At 37.4% G+C, this 22737-nt stretch overlaps 1 protein-coding gene across 2 annotated transcripts in view; it reads left to right on the top strand.

The window, feature by feature from the left end:
* Positions 1-15114, top strand: part of GTF3C3 (general transcription factor IIIC subunit 3) — a 32535-nt gene extending 17421 nt beyond the window's left edge. Inside the window, exons 11-19 of one of the 2 annotated variants that reach the window (XR_009491868.1) lie at positions 1983-2185; positions 2526-2631; positions 3480-3611; positions 5731-5968; positions 6734-6924; positions 9983-10107; positions 11982-12134; positions 12783-12882; positions 13501-13585. Coding sequence is in view for 1 of the 2 variants with exons in the window: in XM_059878695.1 (XP_059734678.1) it covers positions 1983-2185; positions 2526-2631; positions 3480-3611; positions 5731-5968; positions 6734-6924; positions 9983-10107; positions 11982-12134; positions 13501-13623 (1271 nt within the window). In the remaining variant the exon portion in view is untranslated. Of the gene's footprint in view, positions 1-1982; positions 2186-2525; positions 2632-3479; positions 3612-5730; positions 5969-6733; positions 6925-9982; positions 10108-11981; positions 12135-12782; positions 12883-13500 lie in introns of both variants that reach the window. The other variant, XM_059878695.1, reaches the window with a different exon arrangement.
* The last annotated feature ends 7623 nt before the right edge of the window (positions 15115-22737 follow it).

Genomic DNA, 22737 nt, shown 5'->3' with positions numbered 1-22737 from the left:
TTGAGATTTGAGAAAACAGTAGGACGCAAATACTATCTTAGGCGATCAGTGCAGTGAGAAGGAAAGAGGTGAAAGGGCCTGTGTTTGTAAGTGCTGTGGCTGTTTGTGTGGGAAGAAGAAATGCTTACTGGGGATTGATCATCAAATTGTAGGACTTAATGATTGATTGGCATAAAGTATGAGGAGTAGAGCCGAGTAACTTCACCTCTAAGGACTTATTCTGAGGAAGTAATTGAATGAGGTGAGAAGAGGTATTTTATATTGGAGATCACAAAACTCAGGAGCCTGACAAGTAACAGAAGTGAGTGAAGTAGGTAAGTGAGAGGCCCAGGGCAGGCTGGGAACTGAAGAGCCCTGTCTAAAGGGTGCCGCTGCTTCTTGGCATGGCTGATGGAGCATGTGGGAATGAAGGGACTCAACTGTTGCCAAACCCAGATTTTCTGAAAGAATGCAGTAACTTGGATTTCTTAAAAAAATCCTAACTTTTAAAGATGTAGACAGTTTACTGTTTTTTAACAGTACTGTGGCCCAACAAAGCGTATCTGTGGGTTAAATTGGTTTCCCAGTTTGTGAACTCTGACTTATATATATGAAGATGTTTACTGAGGGTTACTTATTAGAGTAAAAATTGAGGAATAACCTAAATGTCAAGCAGTATGGTTAAGTATAAACTGTGGAAAATTCTGAAAGAGATGGGAATACCAGACCACCTGACCGGCCTCCTGAGAAACCTATATGCAGGTCAGGAAGCAACAGTTAGAACTGGACATGGAACAACAGACTGGTTCCAAATAGGAAAAAGAGTACGTCAAGGCTGTATATTGTCACCCTGCTTATTTAACTTATATGCAGAGCACATCATGAGAAACGCTGGGCTGGAAGAAGCACAAGCTGGAATCAAGATTGCCGGGAGAAATATCAATAACCTCAGATATGTAGATGACACCACCCTTATGGCAGAAAGTGAAGAGGAACTAAAAAGCCTCTTGATGAAAGTGAAAGAGGAGAGTGAAAAAGCTGGCTTAAAGCTCAACATTCAGAAAACGAAGATCATGGCATCCGGTCCCATCACTTCATGGGAAATAGATGGGGAAACAGTGTCAGACTTTATTTTTTTGGACTTCAAAATCACTGCAGATGGTGATTGCAGCCATGAAATTAAAAGATACTTACTCCTTGGAAGGAAAGTTATGACCAACCTAGATAGCATATTGAAAAGCAGAGACATTACTTTGCCAACAAAGGTCCGTCTAGTCAAGGCTATGGTTTTTCCAGTGGTCATGTATGGATGTGAGAGTTGGACTGTGAAGAAAGCTGAGTGCCAAAGAGTTGATGCTTTTGAAATATGGTGTTGGAGAAGACTCTTGAGAGTCCCTTGGACTGCAAGGAGATCCAACCAGTCCATTCTAAAGGAGATCAGCCCTGGGTGTTCTTTGGAAGGAGTGATGCTAAAGCTGAAACTCCAGCAAAGAGTTGACTCATTGGAAAAGACTCTGATGCTGGGAGGGATTGGGGGCAGGAGGAAAAGGGGACGACAGAGGATGAGATGGCTGGATGGCATCACTGACTTGATGGATGTGAGTTTGAGTGAACCCCGGGAGTTGGTGATGGACAGGGAGGCCTGGTGTGCTGCAATTCATGGGTTTGCAAAGAGTCAGACACGACTGAGGGACTGAACTGAACTGATGGTTAAGTAAATAATAAATTTAATTGAATATTTTAACCAGTCAGAATGCCACTGAAGGCATGGGGAAATGTTGAAAGCCTAATATAAGTAAATAAAGCAGAACACCAAATTGTATATTTATATACTGATCACATACTTATAGCATAGAGATTGGAAGGGATAGTTGTTTTAAAATACAGAAATATGCATTAATCTCTTTCTTGTTATAATTTTTATATTGGTGTAACATTTCTTTTAAAATGGAGAAATAATTTTGGCCCTCTTACAAGTCTAAATTATTTTAACATTGTTTTAGAATGCTTAAAGGCCTTAGGCTACATGGAGCGTGCTGCCGAAAGCTATAGCAAAGTGGTTGATCTGGCCCCTCTTCATTTGGATGCAAGAATTTCGCTTTCCACCCTTCAGCAGCAGCTGGGTCGTCCCGAGAAAGCTCTGGAAGCCCTGGAACCAATGTATGATCCAGATACATTAGCACAAGATGCCAACGCAGCGCAGCAGGTAGACCATGCAATGTGGAAGTTTTTCTTGGTGGGCTATATTTTAGAATTTTCTTACATTTTAGAGACTTGAAGGATGTTTCTCCAGCTTATATCCAAGTTTAATTTTAGTATATTATATTCAGTGTTTTTGAAAAATGATTTTGAATCTTAAGTTACAGTAACTTAACATTGTAATTATTAATGTAATTTATAGTTTTTAAAATGTTGGGTTTTAATTATTGTGGGAGATCACAAAGCAGATGTTCTTAAGGTTTAGTTTCTAAGACATAGCTTTTCTATGCAAGCAAAACAACTTGAAACAAAGGAATCTTGTCACTATCCTATGCTTATTTCCTTAGGAACTAAAGTTACTGCTTCAACGTTCTACTCTATTATTTTCACAAGGCAAAATGTATGGTTATGTGGATACCTTGCTTACCATGTTGGCCATGCTTTTAAAGGTAGGTAGTAATCTGTCTTTATATTAGCCTTGTTGACTTTTTAAATGTTTAGAATTTGGTTTAAACATAGGTCATAACTATTTTGTAACTCCCTTTTAAACTTTTTAAAGTTAAAAGTCAGATAAAAGGCAGACAACCTAGAGATTAATGGTATGTAATTGAAATTCTACATGAAAGTATAAACGACTACAGACTGTAAAATAAAATCTTTGCTAGTACATATTTCGAAAAGTGAGAACCATCGTAGTGTCCGTTATTGGCCCTGTGGACACTACTGTGTGCCCATATTGTTTACTTTGCAAAGATGTTTTCTGGGTATGACATCCTTTCTGAGTCTGGCTTCTTACAGGGAGATAGTTAACTGTCTGTGTGTGTGTGTGAGATAAACATAATGTGAATGGCTGTCTTTTTCCTTACTAAGGTGGGTAGTGTGACTTGGACTCCTTTATTAAGGAAAAAATAAGTCTATTCATTCTCTTTTAGGTGTTCATATACACGATAATTGGTGTTTTATTCCCCTTACTAAAGAAGCTTTCAGACACATCTGTGATACTTGTTTCCCATAGATTTTCTTTAAAAAATTATGGACTAAAAATGCTTCCCTGGTGGCTCAGCGGTAGATAACCCACCTGCAATGCAGGAACCACAGGAGACATGGGTTCAATCCCTGGATTGAAGATCCCTTGGAAGAGGGCATGGCAACCCACTCCAGTATTCTTGCCTGGAGAATCCCTATGGACAGAGGAGCCTGGCGGGCCACAGTCCATTGGGTCGCAAAGAGTTGGACACAACTGAAGCAACTTAGCATACACGCACATGACTGAAAATTTCAATTATCTTTAATTCAGGTAGCAATGAATAGAGCCCAAGTCTGTTTGATATCCAGTTCCAAATCTGGAGAGAGGCATCTCTACCTTATTAAAGTGTCAAGAGACAAAATATCAGACAACAATGACCAAGAGTCAGCAAATTGTGATGCAAAAGGTAATTACTTTCATTTGCTTTATTGTGTAAAACTTGGCTGAGTTGGAAAAAAAAAACTCATGAAGTAGCATGTGACAGTAATCTTATTGAAAATTATATTTTCTAGTCTAGATCCCTTAGGAAAAATAAACTCATTTGGTGTTTTCAAAAAAGAAAGAAAGGTTGTATATAAATACTTCAGTGTAAGAAAATTAAAAAGCAGGTGTCTACTTAGATCCTTCTGTGAAAAAACTAAAACAATCTTTTGTGATAATTAGCTGATAATACAGATTGCTTTATTTGTCTGGTTACTTCGACTGCATATGTTAAGCTCTTCTTTGATAAATGAATTTGTCTCTGTTAAATTCGTTTCTGACAAATGTAGCAACAGTCATAGAAATTCTGCAAATAAGTTGCTTTGGCCCAATCTCAACTATGCGACTTTAAAACCATCTATTTTTAACTGGAAAAGGATCAAGGATGTTGGGTGACATTATTACTCAAGAGAACTTTGGAAAAGACCTAGGCTATAAGTCTAGCAGAAAGTTATTTCATTGTTAATCATGTCCACAGATATTAATTAAACTGTTGTTACCAATATGGCAGAGTGCAACGGACAAAGTTTTACAATCCAGATGAGCTGAATCTCTGTTAAGCACAGTAAGGACATAAGCAACATGTTGTTGGGGAAGCGAGTCAGAGGATAGGAATGTGGGCTCAGATGCTCGTAATCTAGCCTTAGAGCCCTGCTGTCTCTTGAGTTCATTGATTCTGGGCTTAACCCAGTGTCTGCCCACATCATTTTGGACTATGTTTCCTCAAGTTACATTTTTCTCTGTCTGATCCTACCTGTTTCCTCTTCCACTGTTTCCTCATTTCAGGGTCATTATTGGTTTTTCTTAAGCTCATAAGGTCTTTGTTTTGTTATTAATAGTTTCATCATGATGAGGATCACATTATACCAGTGCATCATGGTAGGATTATCTCGGGCACTTGATATTACATGTATCTTTGTACTGGGGCTTCCAAGGTGGATCAGTGGTAAAGAACCTGCCTGCCAGTGCAGGAGATGCAGGAGATGTGAGTTCAATCCCTGGGTCAGGAAGATCCCCTGGAGAAAGAAATGGCAACCCATTCCAGTATTCTTGTCTGGAAAATTTCATGAACAGAGGAGCCTGGTGGGCTATAGTCCATGGGGTTTGCAAAAGAATCAGACATGATTGAGCACACACATACATCTTTGTACTAATTTTTCACTCAATATTTTCTCATGTTCTGGTCTCTTTGTAGCTGTTAAGGAATGTGTCATATTCCATTGGATAGTGGTTTTATAATTTGTTTAATCATTCCCTTTTTTAAAGTTATTATATGGTTTCTTTTGATAATTTTCTTTTCTAAGTAATACCATTGTTGTTTAGTCACTCGGTCGTGTCTGACTCTGTGACCCCATGGACTGCAGCACGTCAGGCCTCTCTGTCATTCACTGTCTCATGGAGTTTCCTCAAACTCTTGTCCATTGAGTCAATGATGCCATCCAACTAAGTAATACCATAGTGATCATCTTTGTGCCTATAGATTTATCTGTATTTCTGAGTAGTCATTTAGGATAGATTCTCAGATAAATATTGAATTGAAGGTGGTAAAAAAAATTTTATGGCTTTTGGTATTTCTCATAGGCTGTAAAAGGAAGGCTTTTTATAGACAAATAAGGGAGAGAAGATTAAGTATGAATTTGAAATCCTTTGTTGAGTAAACATTTGAATGCCTTGTATGTGCACATTCCCATATCTGACCTCAGTCATGGAAAGCACCCTTGCTCTGCCCTGAAGGTGCATATATCCAAGCTAGCACTGAAAAACACAAATGATGTAGCTGGACTTTACCGAGGATGAATCAGAAGTGAGGATTACCTGGGACTGCAGATTGTTTGTTAGGTAGAGCAGAGGGAGTCAGGTTGAGGGAGTGAAAAGAAGCCCCTCCTTCTCGTCATTGTCAGAAGATGGTGGCAAGAATTCAGTCCTCTAGGGCCTTGGTTATTCAACTTAATTTCACTTTGGACTAGATCATGTTAATTTTCTTTGTGATACTGCTACTTCTGTAAATATAGTATCCTAACTGATCTTCATTGGTCTCATTTTAGCAATATTTGCTGTACTCACGAGTGTCTTGACAAAAGATGACTGGTGGAACCTCCTTTTGAAGGCCATATACTCCTTATGTGACCTATCCCGGTTCCAGGAGGCTGAGTTACTTGTTGATTCTTCATTGGAATACTGCTCATTTTATGAAGACAAGCCAAAACGCAAAGAGTTAGAATACTTTGGTCTGTCTGCTGCAATTCTGGACAAAAATTTCAGAAAGGCATACAACTATATCAGGTGATTTTCCAATAACTTATTTTAATTAGATTCTTTGATGGAGCATGTATATTTACTTTGACTTAATTTTACATGCTCAAGATTTAGTAAGCTGTGTAACTCTTGCTTACAGATTAATTCGGTTCATTGGTGGTTCTTGGAAGCAGTATAAGAGAGCATACACTCCCATAAGAGATTTACTTAAACCTTTGTGCCTCAGTCTCCCCATTTTTTATGGTAAAACAGGCATCATAATATTACCACCTCATAGGTTATTGTGAGAGTTAAGTCAGTATGCATTATTATTCAGTGTTCGTTGTACTGCATCTGTGAATGGGTTGGGAGAGGAGATAAAACTTAAACCTCTTGATTCTGTCTTTTTGGTTTAAACGTTTGTTGAAAAGCAGAAATAAGATGGAGAAACACTACATACCCCTTATTGAGGGTGGTGAATTTCAGTGTTGATAGGACAGCACTGAAGGGTTTCTTTCTTTTTTTTTTATTTTTATTTATTTATTGATAAATAAAACATTTTATTAATAACTATGAAATTTAGTACCATTACTTTGTTACATAGATATGTTATTACTCTTATTTTTTTTTCTTTTAATTTTATTTTATTTTTAAACTTTATATAATTGTATTAGTTTTGCCAAATATCAAAATGAATCCGCCACAGGTATACATGTGTTCCACAGGTACACATGAAGGGTTTCAATCTTAAAAATCAAGAAGTTTTTTTCCTGTACACTACTTTTTACTCTCATTCTCTTTTTGCAATTTTAGAATAATGGTAATGGAAAATGTCAATAAACCCCAGCTCTGGAACATTTTCAATCAAGTTACCATGCATTCCCAAGAAGTAAGACATCATCGCTTTTGTCTCCGTTTAATGCTGAAAAACCCAGATAATCATGCCCTCTGTGTCTTAAATGGACACAATGCATTCGTGTCTGGTAGTTTTAAGCATGCACTTGGTGAGTGTCCTGGCACATGACTTTGTCTCCCTCTCTCTGCTTTGGTTTCTGTATCTCTGAAATGGAGATAACCTTGTAGATTATTGTAGAAATTAAATGAGTTAATATAAAGTACTTAAAATAATGTCTGGTACATATAGTAAGTGGTTTTAAGTATTCACAGTAATTATAATAAATATTTATTTTTCTTGTGATGCTTTGGTTTCAAAAGGCTAAAGTAAGTCTTTAAAGTAGGTCTTTGAAGTACGACTTTAAAGCGTGACTTAGGCTTGTTTGTTAAAATATCATGTAAGAAACGAGTTGCCAGTCCAGGTTCGATGCACGATACTGGATGCTTGGGGCTAGTGCACTGGGACGACCCAGAGGGATGGTATGGGGAGGGAGGAGGGACGAGGGTTCAGGATGGGGAGCACATGTATACCTGTGGTGGATTCATTTTGATATTTGGCAAAACTAATACAATTATGTAAAGTTTAAAAATAAAATAAAATTTAAAAAAATAAATAAAATAGATAACTAACAAGGACTACTGTATAATACAGGAAACTCTGCTCAATATTCTGTAATAACCTAAATGGGAAAAGAATTTGAAAAAGAAGAGATATATGTGTATGTATACCTGAATCACTTTGCTGTATACCTGAAACTTTGTATACTAATACAAAGAATTTGAAAAAGAAGAGATATATGTGTACGTATACCTGAATCACTTTGCTGTATACCTGTAACTTTGTATACTAATACAACTTTGTAAATCAACTGTACTCCATTATAAAATAAAAATGAAAAAACTCAAAAAAAAAATAATAATTTTCATTAGTTATAGATGCTTTGCTAAATGATTTTAATTTGCTATAGTATAAAAAGGGACTTAAGATTCTTTGATAGTTTATTCCTTTAGGAGATGTCTTTTTTTTTCTTGTCTTGATTTATTTTTTTACGTATACATATATCTGTTCTTTTTCAAATTCTTTTCCCATTTAGGTTATTATAGAATATTGAGTAGAGTTCCCTGTCCTATAGAGAGAGTAGGTCCCTGTTGGTTATCTGTTTCAAGTGCAGTAGTGTGTATGTCAATCCCAAACTCAAGATTTATCCCCACCACCACCACCTTTCTGCCTTGGTAACCATGTTTGCTTTTATTTATTTATTTTTATTTAATTTATTTTATTTTATTTTTTAACTTTACAATATTGTATTGGTTTTGCCATATATCAACATGAATCCACACAGGTATACACATGTTCCCCATCCTGAACCCTCCTCTCTCGTCCCTCCCCATACCCTCCCTCTGGGTCGTCCCAGTGCACCAGCCCCAAGCATCCAGTACCGTGCATCAAACCTGGACTGGTGACTCATTTCATATATGATATTATACATGTTTCAGTGCCATTCTCCCAAATCATTCCACCCTCTCATATTTGCTTTTAGAGTCTGTGAGTCTGTTTCTGTTTTGTAAGTACATTCATTTGTATCCCTTTTTGAGATTCTGAATATAAGTGATATCATATGATATTTGTCTTTGACTTACTTAGCTTAGTTTGATAACCTCTAGGTCCACCCATGTTGCGGCAAATGGCATTATTTCATTCTTTTTAATGGCGAGTAATATTCCATTGTATGTATGTACCAGATCTTTTTATCCATTCATCTGTCAGTGGACATTTAGGTTGCTACCATGTCTTGGCTATGTGAGTGTGTATGTACCTTTTCAAACTGTGTTTTTCTCTGGATATGTGCCCAGGAGTGGGATTGCTGGATCATATGGTAGTTCTATTTTTAGTTTTTTAAGGAACCTCCATACTGTTCTCCATAGTGGCTGAACAAATTTAATTCCTACCAACAATGAAGGGGAGTTCCCTTTTCTCCACAGCATCTTCAGCATTTATTGTTTGTAGACTTTTTGATGATGGCCATTCTGACTAGTGTGAGACGAGTCTTTATAATTCTTATTAATAATTAAACAGAGGGAAAATTCATTAACCATTTACAGGAAATTTCTGTAATAAGGAACCAGGAGCAAGCAAGTAGAAAAATAGTTAACCAAAAGTTTAAACTTAAAATGAGGCATGTATCTCCTGCTGCTGGCAATAAAATATATTGCCAGATTCACTTCTGTGTATACTGTGATTTTGGCTGTTTAATGCTTTAATGTTTCTTGTGTATGGTTGCTGTTTTTATAGTTGTTCAGCCAGTAATCTTGAACATCAGATGTTGAAGCTTTTCTTCACTGTGTATACTTTTTTGGAATTATTAGTTTACTATTAAGAAAACTATATGTAAAAGAGATTAAAATAGAAAGTCCAAATGGCAGTCTACCATTTGTGCTGCTAAGGAGACTTTACAGTGCTGTTTCTTCTGGAATAGAAGTTTTCTTATCTATATGATAAATTATAGATCATTCCTTTACAAGAAAAATTTGCTAAAATTCCTCTCTCATACAGTTAGACTTTTGACATGAGATAATTTTTTATATAAACTATATGGAATTCATAAAACCCTGAATTTTTATCTTGTTATTAGATACAATTTAGCTCTTCTCAGGAAAAACAGTTGCTATGTTTGAGGCAATAATACCCATAAACTTAAAAAACAAAACTATTTTTCTCACCTCCATGATCTATCACATTAGCATCTATAAGACAGGTCTCAGTTAATTTTATGAAAGAATTCACCAACAGACACATTCCCTCATTAGTTTTTTAAAAGATTTGAGATCATAAAATAGATATATGATCACAGTTATTCAATTGTTTATTTTTGAAGTACTACTCTACTTGGAAATGTCAAACTATACCTTTAAAAAAGTTACTTTTGTACTCAGTTTTAATCATCATGGTCAAAATACGTTGATGGGTAAATCCTTCTCTTTTTGTTGTATGTTATGTATTTTAAAATTCGTATTAATATGCATCTGGTTGATATTTTGGAATATAACCTTTGTATCTGTTAAAGTGATAGTAATGTTTGTTTACCTTAAACTATATTTGAGTAAGTGTTGAAGAAATAAGGAATGGTGTTTTTGTCCTGTCATCTAACATCACTGCTCATTTTTCAGGACAGTATGTGCAGGCCTTTCGCACTCATCCCCAGGAACCTCTCTATAACCTCTGTATAGGCCTGACCTTTATTCACATGGCATCCCAGAAGTATGTATTAAAGAGACATGCTCTTATTGTGCAGGTAATTCATTTGGATTCCTCACTACTTGATTTTATGTTCTTTAAAAATGAATATACTTAATGCTTTTATTTCCCTGCTTCAAAAGTAGTATCTGCTTAGTGCACCTGTTGGGAGTATCCATTCCTGTGTTCAGCACTCATGGATCAACATATAGGAGTACTCCTGGCCAAGACTTACACAGCAATGTGGAAGGGATGCACAGCCAGATCAGAAGAGAAGGGTCAGGCAGAATCTTAGGGAATCCTGTGCAGGCTTTCTTGTATTCTGGGGCCTCAGAGGCTTCCAGCCTTACAGGTCCTAAAGAGTTTTTAAATTAGTTTTTAAAAATAATACAGACATACAATAATGTATGGATACGTGCTTGTGTGACTGTTTCCTTACGTCATCACCACGAATTGCTCTTTTAAAGTCGTAGTTCATAAAGCCATTTGCATCACCTTTTTGTTTTCTTGTTTACCTCCTTAACATAGCGTGTCTCCCTAGTGAAAATACAAACTCCAAGATCCTCTAGTGAAAATACAAACTCCAAGAGGTCAGAGACCTGGTCTGTCTCATTCACCCCTGTATCCTCAGAACTTCTGCTTTTGTTTCAGTTTTCATGTTTGATGCATGTATATACCTGTTTTTTAAGTAATTAGGGAAGGAAAGTAAATGTTCTTTCTTAGATATTTGTCTTTGAATTTCTCATTTTTAAACACATAGATTTGATTCTTCTGAGATTAATAGCTTGTCTGCTATTACTTAACAGAGAGCCATGTTTTTCAGTAGAAGTCATATTCATGTACTCAAATGGATTCATTTATCATGCAGAAAATATGACTTGTTTATTGAGCATACTTTTTATTCCTAGAATGCATTAATTCTAACAAATTCCTTAATTTTTATTATTTATTAACTTATGAAGAAAAATTTGTGACCATTTATTACATACCAGATCACCCAGGAAATAATTGCATTTTATTTTTTATACATACAAATCTGTTGATTTAATGCTCAGGTAATATATTTGCTTAATTGCTTATATCAGTTACTTGCATCTTGGCAGTTTGTAGCTTTCTGTGCATGGTAGAAGTTGAAGTTGCATTGAAGAGGAAAGTGAATACAGGAAGACGTGAAGAAGCAAGTTGCTTTTTTGGATGCTGTGACACACAGAGAGCCTGCTTCATTATAGCTATGCTCTGAAATAATCAGTTTTTCCATAAAGCTATTGAGTCAGAAGCTTTCAGAGGGGAAAAGAGAAAATCAAGTTTTTTAACATTAAAAAGTTATTAAGGCTCTGAGAGGTATATAAAAGGTACCATTTAACCAGAAAGGTCAGATATACTCAAGTGAGTTTGTTCCTGAGGATGCAACTTTCTAAATTATCATCATAAGAGCTTGGAGTTTATATTGTGGTCAAGCTTTTAGACATGTATCTCAAACCTAAAATTTTACTAGCCTCTAATGCCACAAAAACCAACTTGAAACCATAGAAATATATATTCTCTGTTTTACATTATGGGTCTTTGCTAGCTAGTTGTTACATTTGGCTTTGTTTTCTGTGAATTTTTTGTCTTTAGTTAAAAAAAAATATCTCCTTTACACTTTTGGAAGAAATCTGAACTATATTATGATATGACACTGTACCACAGACATATATTCTTTTAGGGTGAGACTGTCTTTAAAAAAAAAATTGGGGGGACTTCTTGGTGGTCCATTGGTTAAGACTCCACACTTCTAATGTAGCGGATGCGGGTTCAATCCCTGATTGGGAAACTAAGATCCCACATGCTGCACAGCGTAGCCAAAAATAGAAAATTGTATTCCTGCCCCTGCACTTGCTTGTCAAATGACTGAACTATTGAATTATTATTATTATCTTTTCTCTTTGGTAGGGCTTTTCCTTTCTTAATCGATACCTCAGTTTACGTGGGCCTTGCCAGGAGACATTCTACAACTTGGGCCGTGCCCTTCACCAACTGGGGCTGCAACATCTTGCAATCCACTATTATCAGAAGGCCCTGGAGCTCCCTCCACTTGTGGTAGAGGTACTGTATGATTTACTTTGAAAAACTGAGGAGACACTTCATCTATCGATAAGTTGCAGTTAGCTCAGTATTGTGGTGAAATTAATCATAGCTTATATATTAAAATGTATTCTCCCCTTACTGAATGCACTTATTTAATTATGTTCAGCAACAAGTAATTGTTTGACATCCTCACCTACTGACCTAATCAGCAACCATGTGGACACATATGACTTATGGTTATGACCCTTTCGGTTATCCTAAGATAGCCCCAGTGGTTTACAGGTTGAGCTGGTACACAGGAACCCTGAGTATTGAGTTCTGTAGCCATTATTCATTTTCAAGTTCAAAAATGTAGCTAACATCTTTCTAGAGATTAAAGATCAGTATAAACATAGTTTTGTTTAAGTTAATGTAATATAGGGTGAAGTGTTGCCAATACTATGATAATCTGTGTTTAAAGCCTAATTTCTGAAGGAAAGTATGTTATCATTACTCAGTTTTAAAAATTGCACTCATAATCCCTCATTCCCTCACAACTCTTTTCTGTTACCCTTGTACAGCTTTAGTCGTTAGGCAAATGAGTACCTGCTCTTATAGTTCTGCTGATGAAATACATATACTTTTGTGTTCTTAACTTCATAAATAATTTATGTATTGCTCCTTAAGCTTTATAGGGCAACATTTTTCATTGATGCAGATGTTCTTAGTTGACTCCAAAATTTTGTGGGAGAAGAATAGGAATATAGACGTAATCTACTCCATTGAGGTAATTGGTTGGGTTATTTAAGTAGGAAAAAAAAGTAATAACACCCATAGGGTAGTCATTATAATCAATTTGGTGTATGCCCTTCTAGACCTATGTTTTATATGCCTTTCTGTTATATAGTACAGATATTTTTTTTCTCATCTGGTCATTTGTGTTATGATTTTTTTTCTACATGCAGAAGTTTTACATTTTTTATGAAGTCATATCAGTCTTTCTAGTTCCTACTTTTGGCATTTATTATACTTAAAAGGGCTTTTCCTACCAAGGTTATATTATTATTCAACTGTATTTTTTCTTCTATGGTTTCATTTTTTTTTTACTCTTAAATCCTAATTCATCTGGTGTTTATTCTGCTATGTCTTGTGAATGAAACTTTTTTTCTTTAACTTATTGGTTAGACATTTAAAAATATTTGATGAAACAGTTACTATAACAATTAACTGAAGTCAGCATTACCTGATAAAAATGTATATTCAAGATATATGCTTAGTTTTATAAATTTTTTCAGTAATATGAATTTTAATAGTTTTTTGAACACTTACAAAAGCTGTTTATTTGCCATAAAATTGTCCTGGCTGTCAGTTTGAAATATACTCATTTTTGTATTTTCCCCCCTAGGGTATAGAAATTGACCAGATAGACTTACGAAGAGATATTGCCTACAACTTGTCTCTCATATATCAGAACAGCGGGAATACTGGAATGGCTCAGAAACTTTTATTTACTTACTGTTCTATATAAAGCCCCTCAGCTGGGGAAGGAGCTTGGGCAGCTGCTGTGCATGGACCAGTATTTTCTGTCTCAGGGCTTATTATTAACCCCAAGATGGACATAAATTCATGATTATCTGTGTTTCATTTTTAATATGTGATAATTATCTTTTGATAGATTGGCAAAATTATCACTCCTACAAGAATTTTATATTGTTCTGTCATTTTCCTTTACCAGTTTTTTGTAAGTTGTCCCCCAAACTGAAGTGGACATTAGTAGCCATTGAACCAGCATTGAGTTGAGTACACTACTTTTTTTCCACACCATTTATTCATTTGTGTATGTAATACCACATATTAAACACCTGCTGTATACCAGGCACTGTAATAGTTGTGTTTGGAATACAGTAGTAAGAGAGATGTTACCTCTCAATACAGTTCTTTGAATATAGACCTTGAGCATATGTTTATTTGAAAGAAATATTTGCTACATATGTATTTCTACATACATCATTGTTGTCAGTCATCCATTTTCTTAGTGCCCTGTTGTTATCACCGTAGTCTTTGAGATATACAGAAAAGGAGGTTGCTTAGTAAAAGAAAGACAAATTGGGACTCTGATGTCAGCACAATGATGTAATTCACTTTGCTCCTTGGAAAATTGTTTTAAATGGTTATGTGGTGGGAAGACAAGTAATTGAGCTCATCTTTTATTTTTCACCTGCATGTATCTTAGCTATAAAGGCAGGCCTGGGAGGCTGGGCTTAATTCATAGCAACCTATTGTGATGCAAATTTTTTTTAAAAAAGCATTTTCAGTGTTTGGCTTTCTGGCCAAAAGAAAAAAAGAGAACTAGATTCAGTAACATGATCTGGTTTCCATTTTAAGATCACTAGGAATGTAGGAAGACTAGGGAATTTTATGTATGAAATAAAGTATTGCTGATGAAAAGACCCTGATGCTGGGAAAGAGTCAGGGCAGGAGGAGAAGGGGACGACAGAGGACGAGATGGCTGGATGACATCACTGACTCAATGGACATGGGTTTGGGTGGACTCTGGGAGTTGGTGATGGACAGGGAGGCCTGGCGTGCTGCAGTTCATGGGGTCGCAAAGAGTTGGACACGACTGAGTGACTGAACTGAACTGATGAAGTAGAAGCAGATTAAAAACCTTTTACTTATCTCAAATATTGTATATTATTGGGTCTAAGATAATAGTATTTGTTAGACATACTGTTGGTTTAATAATAGCTTTTTAGAGTTTCTTTTTAGGAGGAAACAAATGCTGTAGTAAATGTCCATGTGGATTTTAAGTCCCAGTCCACTTGTATGTGGAAAACAAGTATGAGACTTAGGATGAAAGAAGTACAGGGGACTTTAAGAATTCTTACCACTATTTACACTGTATATATAATTTTGTAGTTGAGAAGCAGAATTGGTATGTAATAAGTAAATGTATGGTACTCTGTGTGTGTGTATGTGTATATATAGAATTTAAATAAACTTTATTTTTGTAATTAAAGTTGTTTCATATGTTTATATATATTTGTTGTATTTCATGCCATTTGCAGGTAATGATAAAGCTGACTGTGATAGACTGCTTAGATAGATTAATGACTTGGAATCCTTGTGGAGTTGAGTACTCTGCATTCAGAGTTTCTCTCTTGAATTAAACTCGCTGTGCTGTAACTCCAGGATCTGCTAAATAGCCTTGGAAGACACAGTAGATCTCTCTAGTAGTTATATAAGGGGGAAAAAAGCTGATAATTGCAAAAGTTTGTTTATCATTTAAGACTGTAACTACCATTTGCTGAGCGTTTTCACTATGCTACTGTGTTTTAAGTATGGTGCAGGATATTTTAGAGACCTTAACTCTGATTCTCTCAGAGAATCACCTGTAAGGTAGTTGTTATTGTTGTAGTTACTATCATCCCTGGCGTGCTGTGGTTCATGGGGTTGCAAAGAGTTGGACACAACTGAGCGACTGAACTGAACTGATTATCATCCCCGTTTTATTTAAAGAGATTAAATAGCATGCTGAAGATCACTAGCAAGCTACTCCTTGCTCAGAGATGTTCCTTTTGAGGAACTGCAGGAACATTTCCTGCAGTTCAGAGTAACAACTTAAAAAGTGAACATGTTTACTTTAGAAAGAAAAAGGAGATGGGCAGTTATTTTTTCTATCCTTCAGGCCTTCTATTTTTTTTTAATTAAAAGTTTTTGTTTTCTTTTTTTAATTTAATATTAATTTATTTATAATGTTGTGTTTGTTTCAGGTGTATAGAAAAGTGATTCAGTTATACACATATTCATTCTTCTTCAGATTCTTTTCCCAATAGGTTATTATAGAATATTGAGTAGAGTTTCCTGTATCATACAGTAGGTCCTTGTTGACTGTCTTACATATTGTTCAGTTGCCAAGTCTTGTCCAACTCTTTGTAACCCCATGATTGCAGCATGTCAGGCTTCACTGCTCCTCACTGTCTCCCAAAGTTTGCCCAAGTTTGTGTCCATTGAGTTTGTGATTCTATCCAGCCTCTCATCCTCTGCTGCCCTTTCTACTCCTTTTGCCTTCAGTCTTTCCCAGCATCAAGGTCTTTTCCAGTGAGTCGGCTTTTTGCATCAGGTGGCCAGAGTATTGGAGCTTCACCATGGGCATTAGTCCTTCCAGTGAGTATTCAGGGTTGATTTCCTTTAGGATTGACTGGTTTGATCTCCTTGCTGTCCAAGGGACTCTCAAGAGTCTTCTCCAGCACCATAATTCAAAGCATCAACTCTTTGACACTCAGCCTTCTTTATGGTTCAGCTCTCAAATCCATACATGACTACTGGAACAACCATAGCTTTGACTAGATGGACCTCTGTTGGAAAAGTAATGTCTCTGGTTTATAATATGCTGGCTAGGTTGGTCGTAGCTTTCCTTCCAAAAAAGGAAGTGTCTTCTAATTTCATGACTGCAGTCACCATCCACAATGATTTTGGAGCCCAAGAAGAGAAAATCTGTCACTGCTTCCACTTTTTCCCCTTCTAATTGCCATAAAATGATGGGACCAGATGCTTTGGTATTAGTGTTTTTAATATTGAGTTTCAAGCCAGCTTTTTCACTCTCCCCTTTCACCCTCATCACAAAGCTCTTTAATTCCTCTTCAGTTTCTGCCATTAGAGTGTAACCATCTGCATATCTGAGGTTGTTGATATTTCTCCTGGCAATCTTGATTCCAGCTTGTAATTCATCCAACTTGGCATTTCACATGATGTACTCTGCATATAAATTAAATCAACAGGGTGACAGTATATAGCCTTATACTCCTTTCCCAGTTGTGAACCAGTCAGTTGTTCCATGTCTGGTACTGTTGTTTCTTGACCCACATACAGGTTTCTCAGGAGATGGGTAAGATGGTCTGGTATTCCCATCTCTTTAAGAATTTTCCAGTTTGTTGTGATCCACACAGTCAAAGGCTTTTACATAGTCAGTGAAGCAGAGTAGATGTTTTTCTGGAATTCCCTTGCTTTCTCTATGATTCAGACAGTTTTGGCAATTTGATCTCTGGTTCCTCTGCCTTTTCTAAACCCAGCTTGTACATCTGGAAGTTCTCAATTCAAGTATTGCTGAAGCCTAGCTTGAAGGATTTTGAGCATAACCTTTCTAGCATGGGAATTGAGCGCAATTGTCCGGTAGTTTGAACATCCTTTGGCATTGCCCCTCTTTGGGATTGGAATGAAAACTGACCTTTTCCAGTCCTGTGGCCACTGCTGAGTTTTCCAAAGTTGCTGGCATATTGATTGCAGCACTTTCACAGCATCATCTTTTAGGATTTGAAATCGCTCAATTGGAATTCCACTAGCTTTGTTCGTAGTGATGCTTCCTAAGGCCCACTTGACTTCACACTCCAGGATGTCTAGCCCTAGGTGGGTGATCACAACATTGTGGTTATCTGGGTCATTAAGATCTTTTTTGTATTGTTTTGTGTATTCTTGCCACCTCTTAAAACTCTGCTTCTGTTAGGGCCATACTGTTTCTGTCCTTTATTGTGCCCATCTTTGCTTGAAATGTTCCCTTGGTAGCTCTGATTTTCTTGAAGAGATCTGTAGTCTTTCCCATTCTGTTGTTTTCCTCTGTTGCTTTTATTGATCACTTACGAAGGCTTTCTTGTCTCTCCTTACTATTCTTTGGAATGCTGCATTCAGGTGGATATATTTTTCCTTTTCTCCTTTGCCTTTTGTTTCTCTTAGCTATTTGTAAGATCTCCTCAGACAACCATTTTGCCTTTTTGCATTTTTTTTTCTTGGGGATAGTTTTGATTACCGTCTCCTGTACAATGTTGTTAAGCTCTGTCCTTAGTTCTTCAGACGTAAGAAATTAGCAGGTGAGGTGGGGCTAAAAATTGGTGAAGCAGTTGTAAATCTGTTAAGCTGCTAGATTTTCCTAGTTGCCATGTTCACCTAGAGTAGGTTCCCACTTCACCCATGCCCTGCAGAACACCAGTGGTTAATTTTCTGGAGCTGCTGAATGAGGATCATGGGATTCGGGAAAACCGGGCATAGCCAAAGGCAGAGTGTTACACTGAAAGCAGGGGATTAAATGAAAATCTACACACCTAACAGTGATCTCAGCATCCTCCTATTAAACTCCCAGAAAACTGGCAACAAAGTTAACATCCTTCAAGCAGGGGATTAGAGAAAATTCTCTCAAAAATCCTAGAAAAAAGACCTTTATATTCTCTCAGCTGCGGCCTCCACCAGTGCACACATCCCTCCCACTTTAACTAAGCCCCAGTCAGCTCCAGGATACCTTGCTATTCATCTGAACAGGCAGCTTATGATCATTAGACATTTGAGGAAAGCCTCTGAAAAGAGAGGCATTCGTATAAACAAATGGGTAGGGGACTGGAACTCAGGGAATAGAACCAGTGCAGGAAGTAGAGAAATACAGAAAATGTAATTAATATTCTCAGATGAAAGAATATTATATATATGAAAGTGCTGCACTCAATATGTCAGCAAATTTGGAAAACTCAGCAGTGGCCACAGGACTGGAAAAGGTCAGTTTTCATTCCAATCCCAAGAAAGGCAATGCCAAGTACCAGACAATTGCACTCATCTCACACGCTAATAAAGTAATGCTCAAAATTCTCCAAGCCAGGCTTCAACAATATGTGAACCGTGAGCTTCCTGATGTTCAAGCTGGTTTTAGAAAAGGCAGAGGAACCAGAGATCCAATTGCCAACATCCGCTGGATCATCGATAAAGAGAGTACCAGAAAAACATCTATTTCTGCTTTATTGACTATGCCAAAGCCTTTGACTGTGTGGATCACAATAAACTGTGGAAAATTCTGAAAGAGATGGGAATACCAGACCACCTGACCTGCCTCTTGAGAAACCTATATACAGGTCAGGAAGCAACAGTTAGAACTGGACATGGAACAACAGATTGGTTCCAAATAGGAAAAGGAGTACGTCAAGGCTATATATTGTCACCCTGCTTATTTAACTTATATGCAGAGTACCTCATGAGAAATGCTGGGCTGGAAGAAGTACGAGCCGGAATCAAGATTGCCAGGAGAAATATCAGTAACCTCAGATATGCAGATGACACCACCCTTATGGCAGAAAGTGGACAGGACCTAAAAAGCCTCTTGATGAAAGTGAAAGAGGAGAGTGAAAAAGTTGGCTTAAAGCTCAACATTCAGAAAACAAAGATCATGGCATCTGGTCCCATCACTTCATAGCAAATAGATGGGGAAACAGTGGAAATAGTGTCAGACTTTATTTTTTGGGGCTCGAAAATCACTGCAGATGGTGACTGCAGCCATGAAATTAAAAGACGCTTACTCCTTGGAAGGAAAGTTATGACCAACCTAGATAGCATATTGAAAAGCAGAGACATTACTTTGCCAACAAAGGTCCGTCTAGTCAAGGCTATGGTTTTTCCAGTGGTCATGTATGGATGTGAGAGTTGGACTGTGAAGAAAGCTGAGTGCCGAAGAATTGATGCTTTTAAACTGTGGTGTTGGAGAAGACTCTTGAGAGTCCCTTGGACTGCAAGGAGATCCAACCAGTCCATTCTAAAGGAGATCAGTCCTGGGTGTTCTTTGGAAGGACTGATGCTAAAGCTGAAACTCCAGTACTTTGGCCATCTCATGCGAAGAGTTCACTCACTGGAAAAGACTCTGATGCTGGGAGGGATTGGGGGCAGGAGGAGAAGGGGACAGCAGAGGATGAGATGGCTGGATGGCATCACCGACTCGATGGGCGTGAGTCTGAGTGAACTCTGGGAGTTGGTGATGGACAGGGAGGCCTGGCGTGCTGCGATTCATGGAGTTGGACACGACCTAGCAACTGACTTGAACTGAACAGAAGAGAAAAGTGCTGTAAAAAGCAATATTCAAAAAATAAAATATCAAATTAAAAACGTAACTTCCAGAATTAGTGCTATGAAAGGGTTGGGGAAAAATAGAATTTTAAAAAGGTAAAAGCGAAAATTGAAGAGAGAATTTCAGATGAGAAAATTAAAAGCTATAGAACAGTCTAAATGACAAGTTCTTTGTGGCAATTACCAGATCTTACAAATTCATTTATATTTTAAAGTGTGTGATTGCTTGATTTATAATAATTTCAGTAGGAGGAACAGTGATTTTTTTATATGCAGTAGATGGCAGTACATTCTATAAATTGGGAATTGTATTTCATCATTTCATTGTCTTAATACAATTATGCCAGCTTTTGATATTTTTCCTCCAAAATAAGCTTAACTATTTTTATTAGAGGAGAAAAAATTTCAATATCCCTCTCCACATTTGGGCTTATATCATATCCCAAAAGCTTTGTCCCTTTGCACTGCTCTCTGTTAGCATGGAGAGGACAGCTGGAGCCCTGTGTTTCTTGCTGCCCTGAGCAAAAGAATGTCTAGGAATTATCAAAGGTACACACATCATACAAGATAGATTTTTTTCTAATTTTTGGACTCAAGCAAACTAGGATCAGAGTGAGAATTAGCAGCACCACTTGGCATTTTAGTAAAGACACGCAAATGTGTTTCTATTTAGAAAATGGCCTTCAAGCAAGCGAAGAAAGAGAAAGCTGAATAAAGATACCTCCACTCATGGGCCCACAGCTTTGCCGAGTCAGTCCTGAAATAGCCAGTTGTAAGGATGTGAGTTGTTGCCTCTTTCTAGAGCTATGTAGTGGTGTAGATTAATTTCAGTTTCTAGTTTTAGAGAAGTATGAATGCAGCCAAACAAGTGTCTCTTATTTAGGCCCACCTGGCAGCCCACTCCAGTATTCTTGCCTGGAGAATCCAAGGGATGGAGGAGGAGCCTGGTGGGCTGCCGTCTATGGGGTTGCATGGAGTCGGACACGACTGAAGTGACTTAGCAGCAGCAACAGCATATCTATAGGCAGTTGAAAGAGGTATTTTTCTAACAAATGCTTTGCATAATTAGTTCTGCCTTGTTCGGACAGAGATGCTTTGATAAGTTTGTGTGTGGTGAGGCGCCTCTTCCCCCATTTCAGCTGTTCCTCTTTAGGGATTAAAGGAGGAGGAAATGTGGTGATTCTGACCACTAGAGGGAGCACGGTATTCACAGACCTTCGCAAAATCTCACGAACTCTCTGGGCCAGAGCCTGGTGAATTAGCTGGGCAGACTTTGGGTAGGCCAGAGAATCCAGAGCCGCCGTGTGCCCTACAGACAGTGCCATTTATAGTGTGCTGTGAGGCAGAAAAGGTGTGGAACACTGCTTTCGTGTCATTCTCAAGGCGCAGATTAAAACCGGCTTTGGGTGAATGAAGAATGGTTCACACTGAGTTTTAATTGCCAGATTATCAAAATGTAAAAATATCATGATAATTTCAGTAGTGTTAAATGACAGGACACAACAAACTGTAGAAAATTTTTAAAGAGATGGGAATACCAGACCACCTGACCTGCCTCCTGAGAAATCTGTATGCAGGTCAAGAAGCAACTGGACATGAAACAACAGACTGGTTCCAAATTGGGAAAGGAGTACGTCAAGGCTGTATATTGTCACCCTGCTTATTTAACTTATATGCAGAGTACATCATGCAAAATGCCAGGTTGTATAAAGCACAAGCTGGAATCAAGATTGCTGGGAGAAATATCAATAACCTCAGGTATGCAGATGACACCACCCTTTTGGCAGAAAGCCAAGAGGAACTAAAGAGCCTCTTGATGAAAGTGAAAGAGGAGAGTGAAAAGTTGGCTTAAAACTCAACATTCAGAAAACGAAGATCATGGCATCCAGGCCCATGACTTCATGGCAAATAGATGGGGAAACAAGGAAACAGTGACAGACTTGATTTTCTTGGGTTCCAAAATAACTGCAGATGGTGACTGCAGCCATGAAATTAAAGATGCTTGCTCCTTGGAAGAAAAGCTATGACCAAGCTAGACAGCATATTAAAAAGCAGAGACATTACTTAGCCAACAAAGGTCTGTCTAGTCCAAGCTATGGTTTTTCCAGTAGACATATATGGATGTGAGAGTTGGACTATAAAGAAAGCTGAGTGCTGAAGAATTTATTCTTTTGAGCTGTGGTGTTGGAGAAGACTCTTGAGAGTCCCTTGGACTGCAAGAAGATCCAACCAATCCATCCTAAAGGAAATCAGTCCAGAATATTCATTGGAAGGATTGATGCTGAAGCTGAAGCTCCAATACTTTGGCCATCTGATGCAAAGAACTGACTCATTGGAAAAGACCCTGATGCTGGAAGACAGGAGGAGAAGGGACAACAGAGGATGAGATGGTTGGATGGCGTCACCAACTTGATGGACATGACTTTGAGTAAGTTCCGGGAGTTGGTGATTGATAAGGAAGCCTGGCATGCTGCAGTCCATGGGGTTACAAAGAGTCAGACACAACTGAGTGACTGAACTGAACTGAACTCAACTCAACTGAATTCTAACCAGTGTAAGGTGATATATCATTGTAGTTTTGGTTTGTATTTCTCTAATAATTAGTGATGTTGAGCACTTTTTCATGTCCTTTATGGCCATCTGTATGTCTTATATTTTGTTCCATTGAACTCTTTGTCTATTTCTGAGCCTATACCAAATTATTTTAATGTTTATAACTTTACAACACTTTTTTTCCTTTTTAAAAATGGCTATTTATTGGAAGTATATT

The sequence above is a fragment of the Bos taurus genome, chromosome 2, assembly GCF_002263795.3.
Source record: "Bos taurus isolate L1 Dominette 01449 registration number 42190680 breed Hereford chromosome 2, ARS-UCD2.0, whole genome shotgun sequence".
NCBI lineage: Eukaryota > Metazoa > Chordata > Mammalia > Artiodactyla > Bovidae > Bos > Bos taurus.
This window is presented reverse-complemented; position numbering and strand designations above follow the sequence as displayed.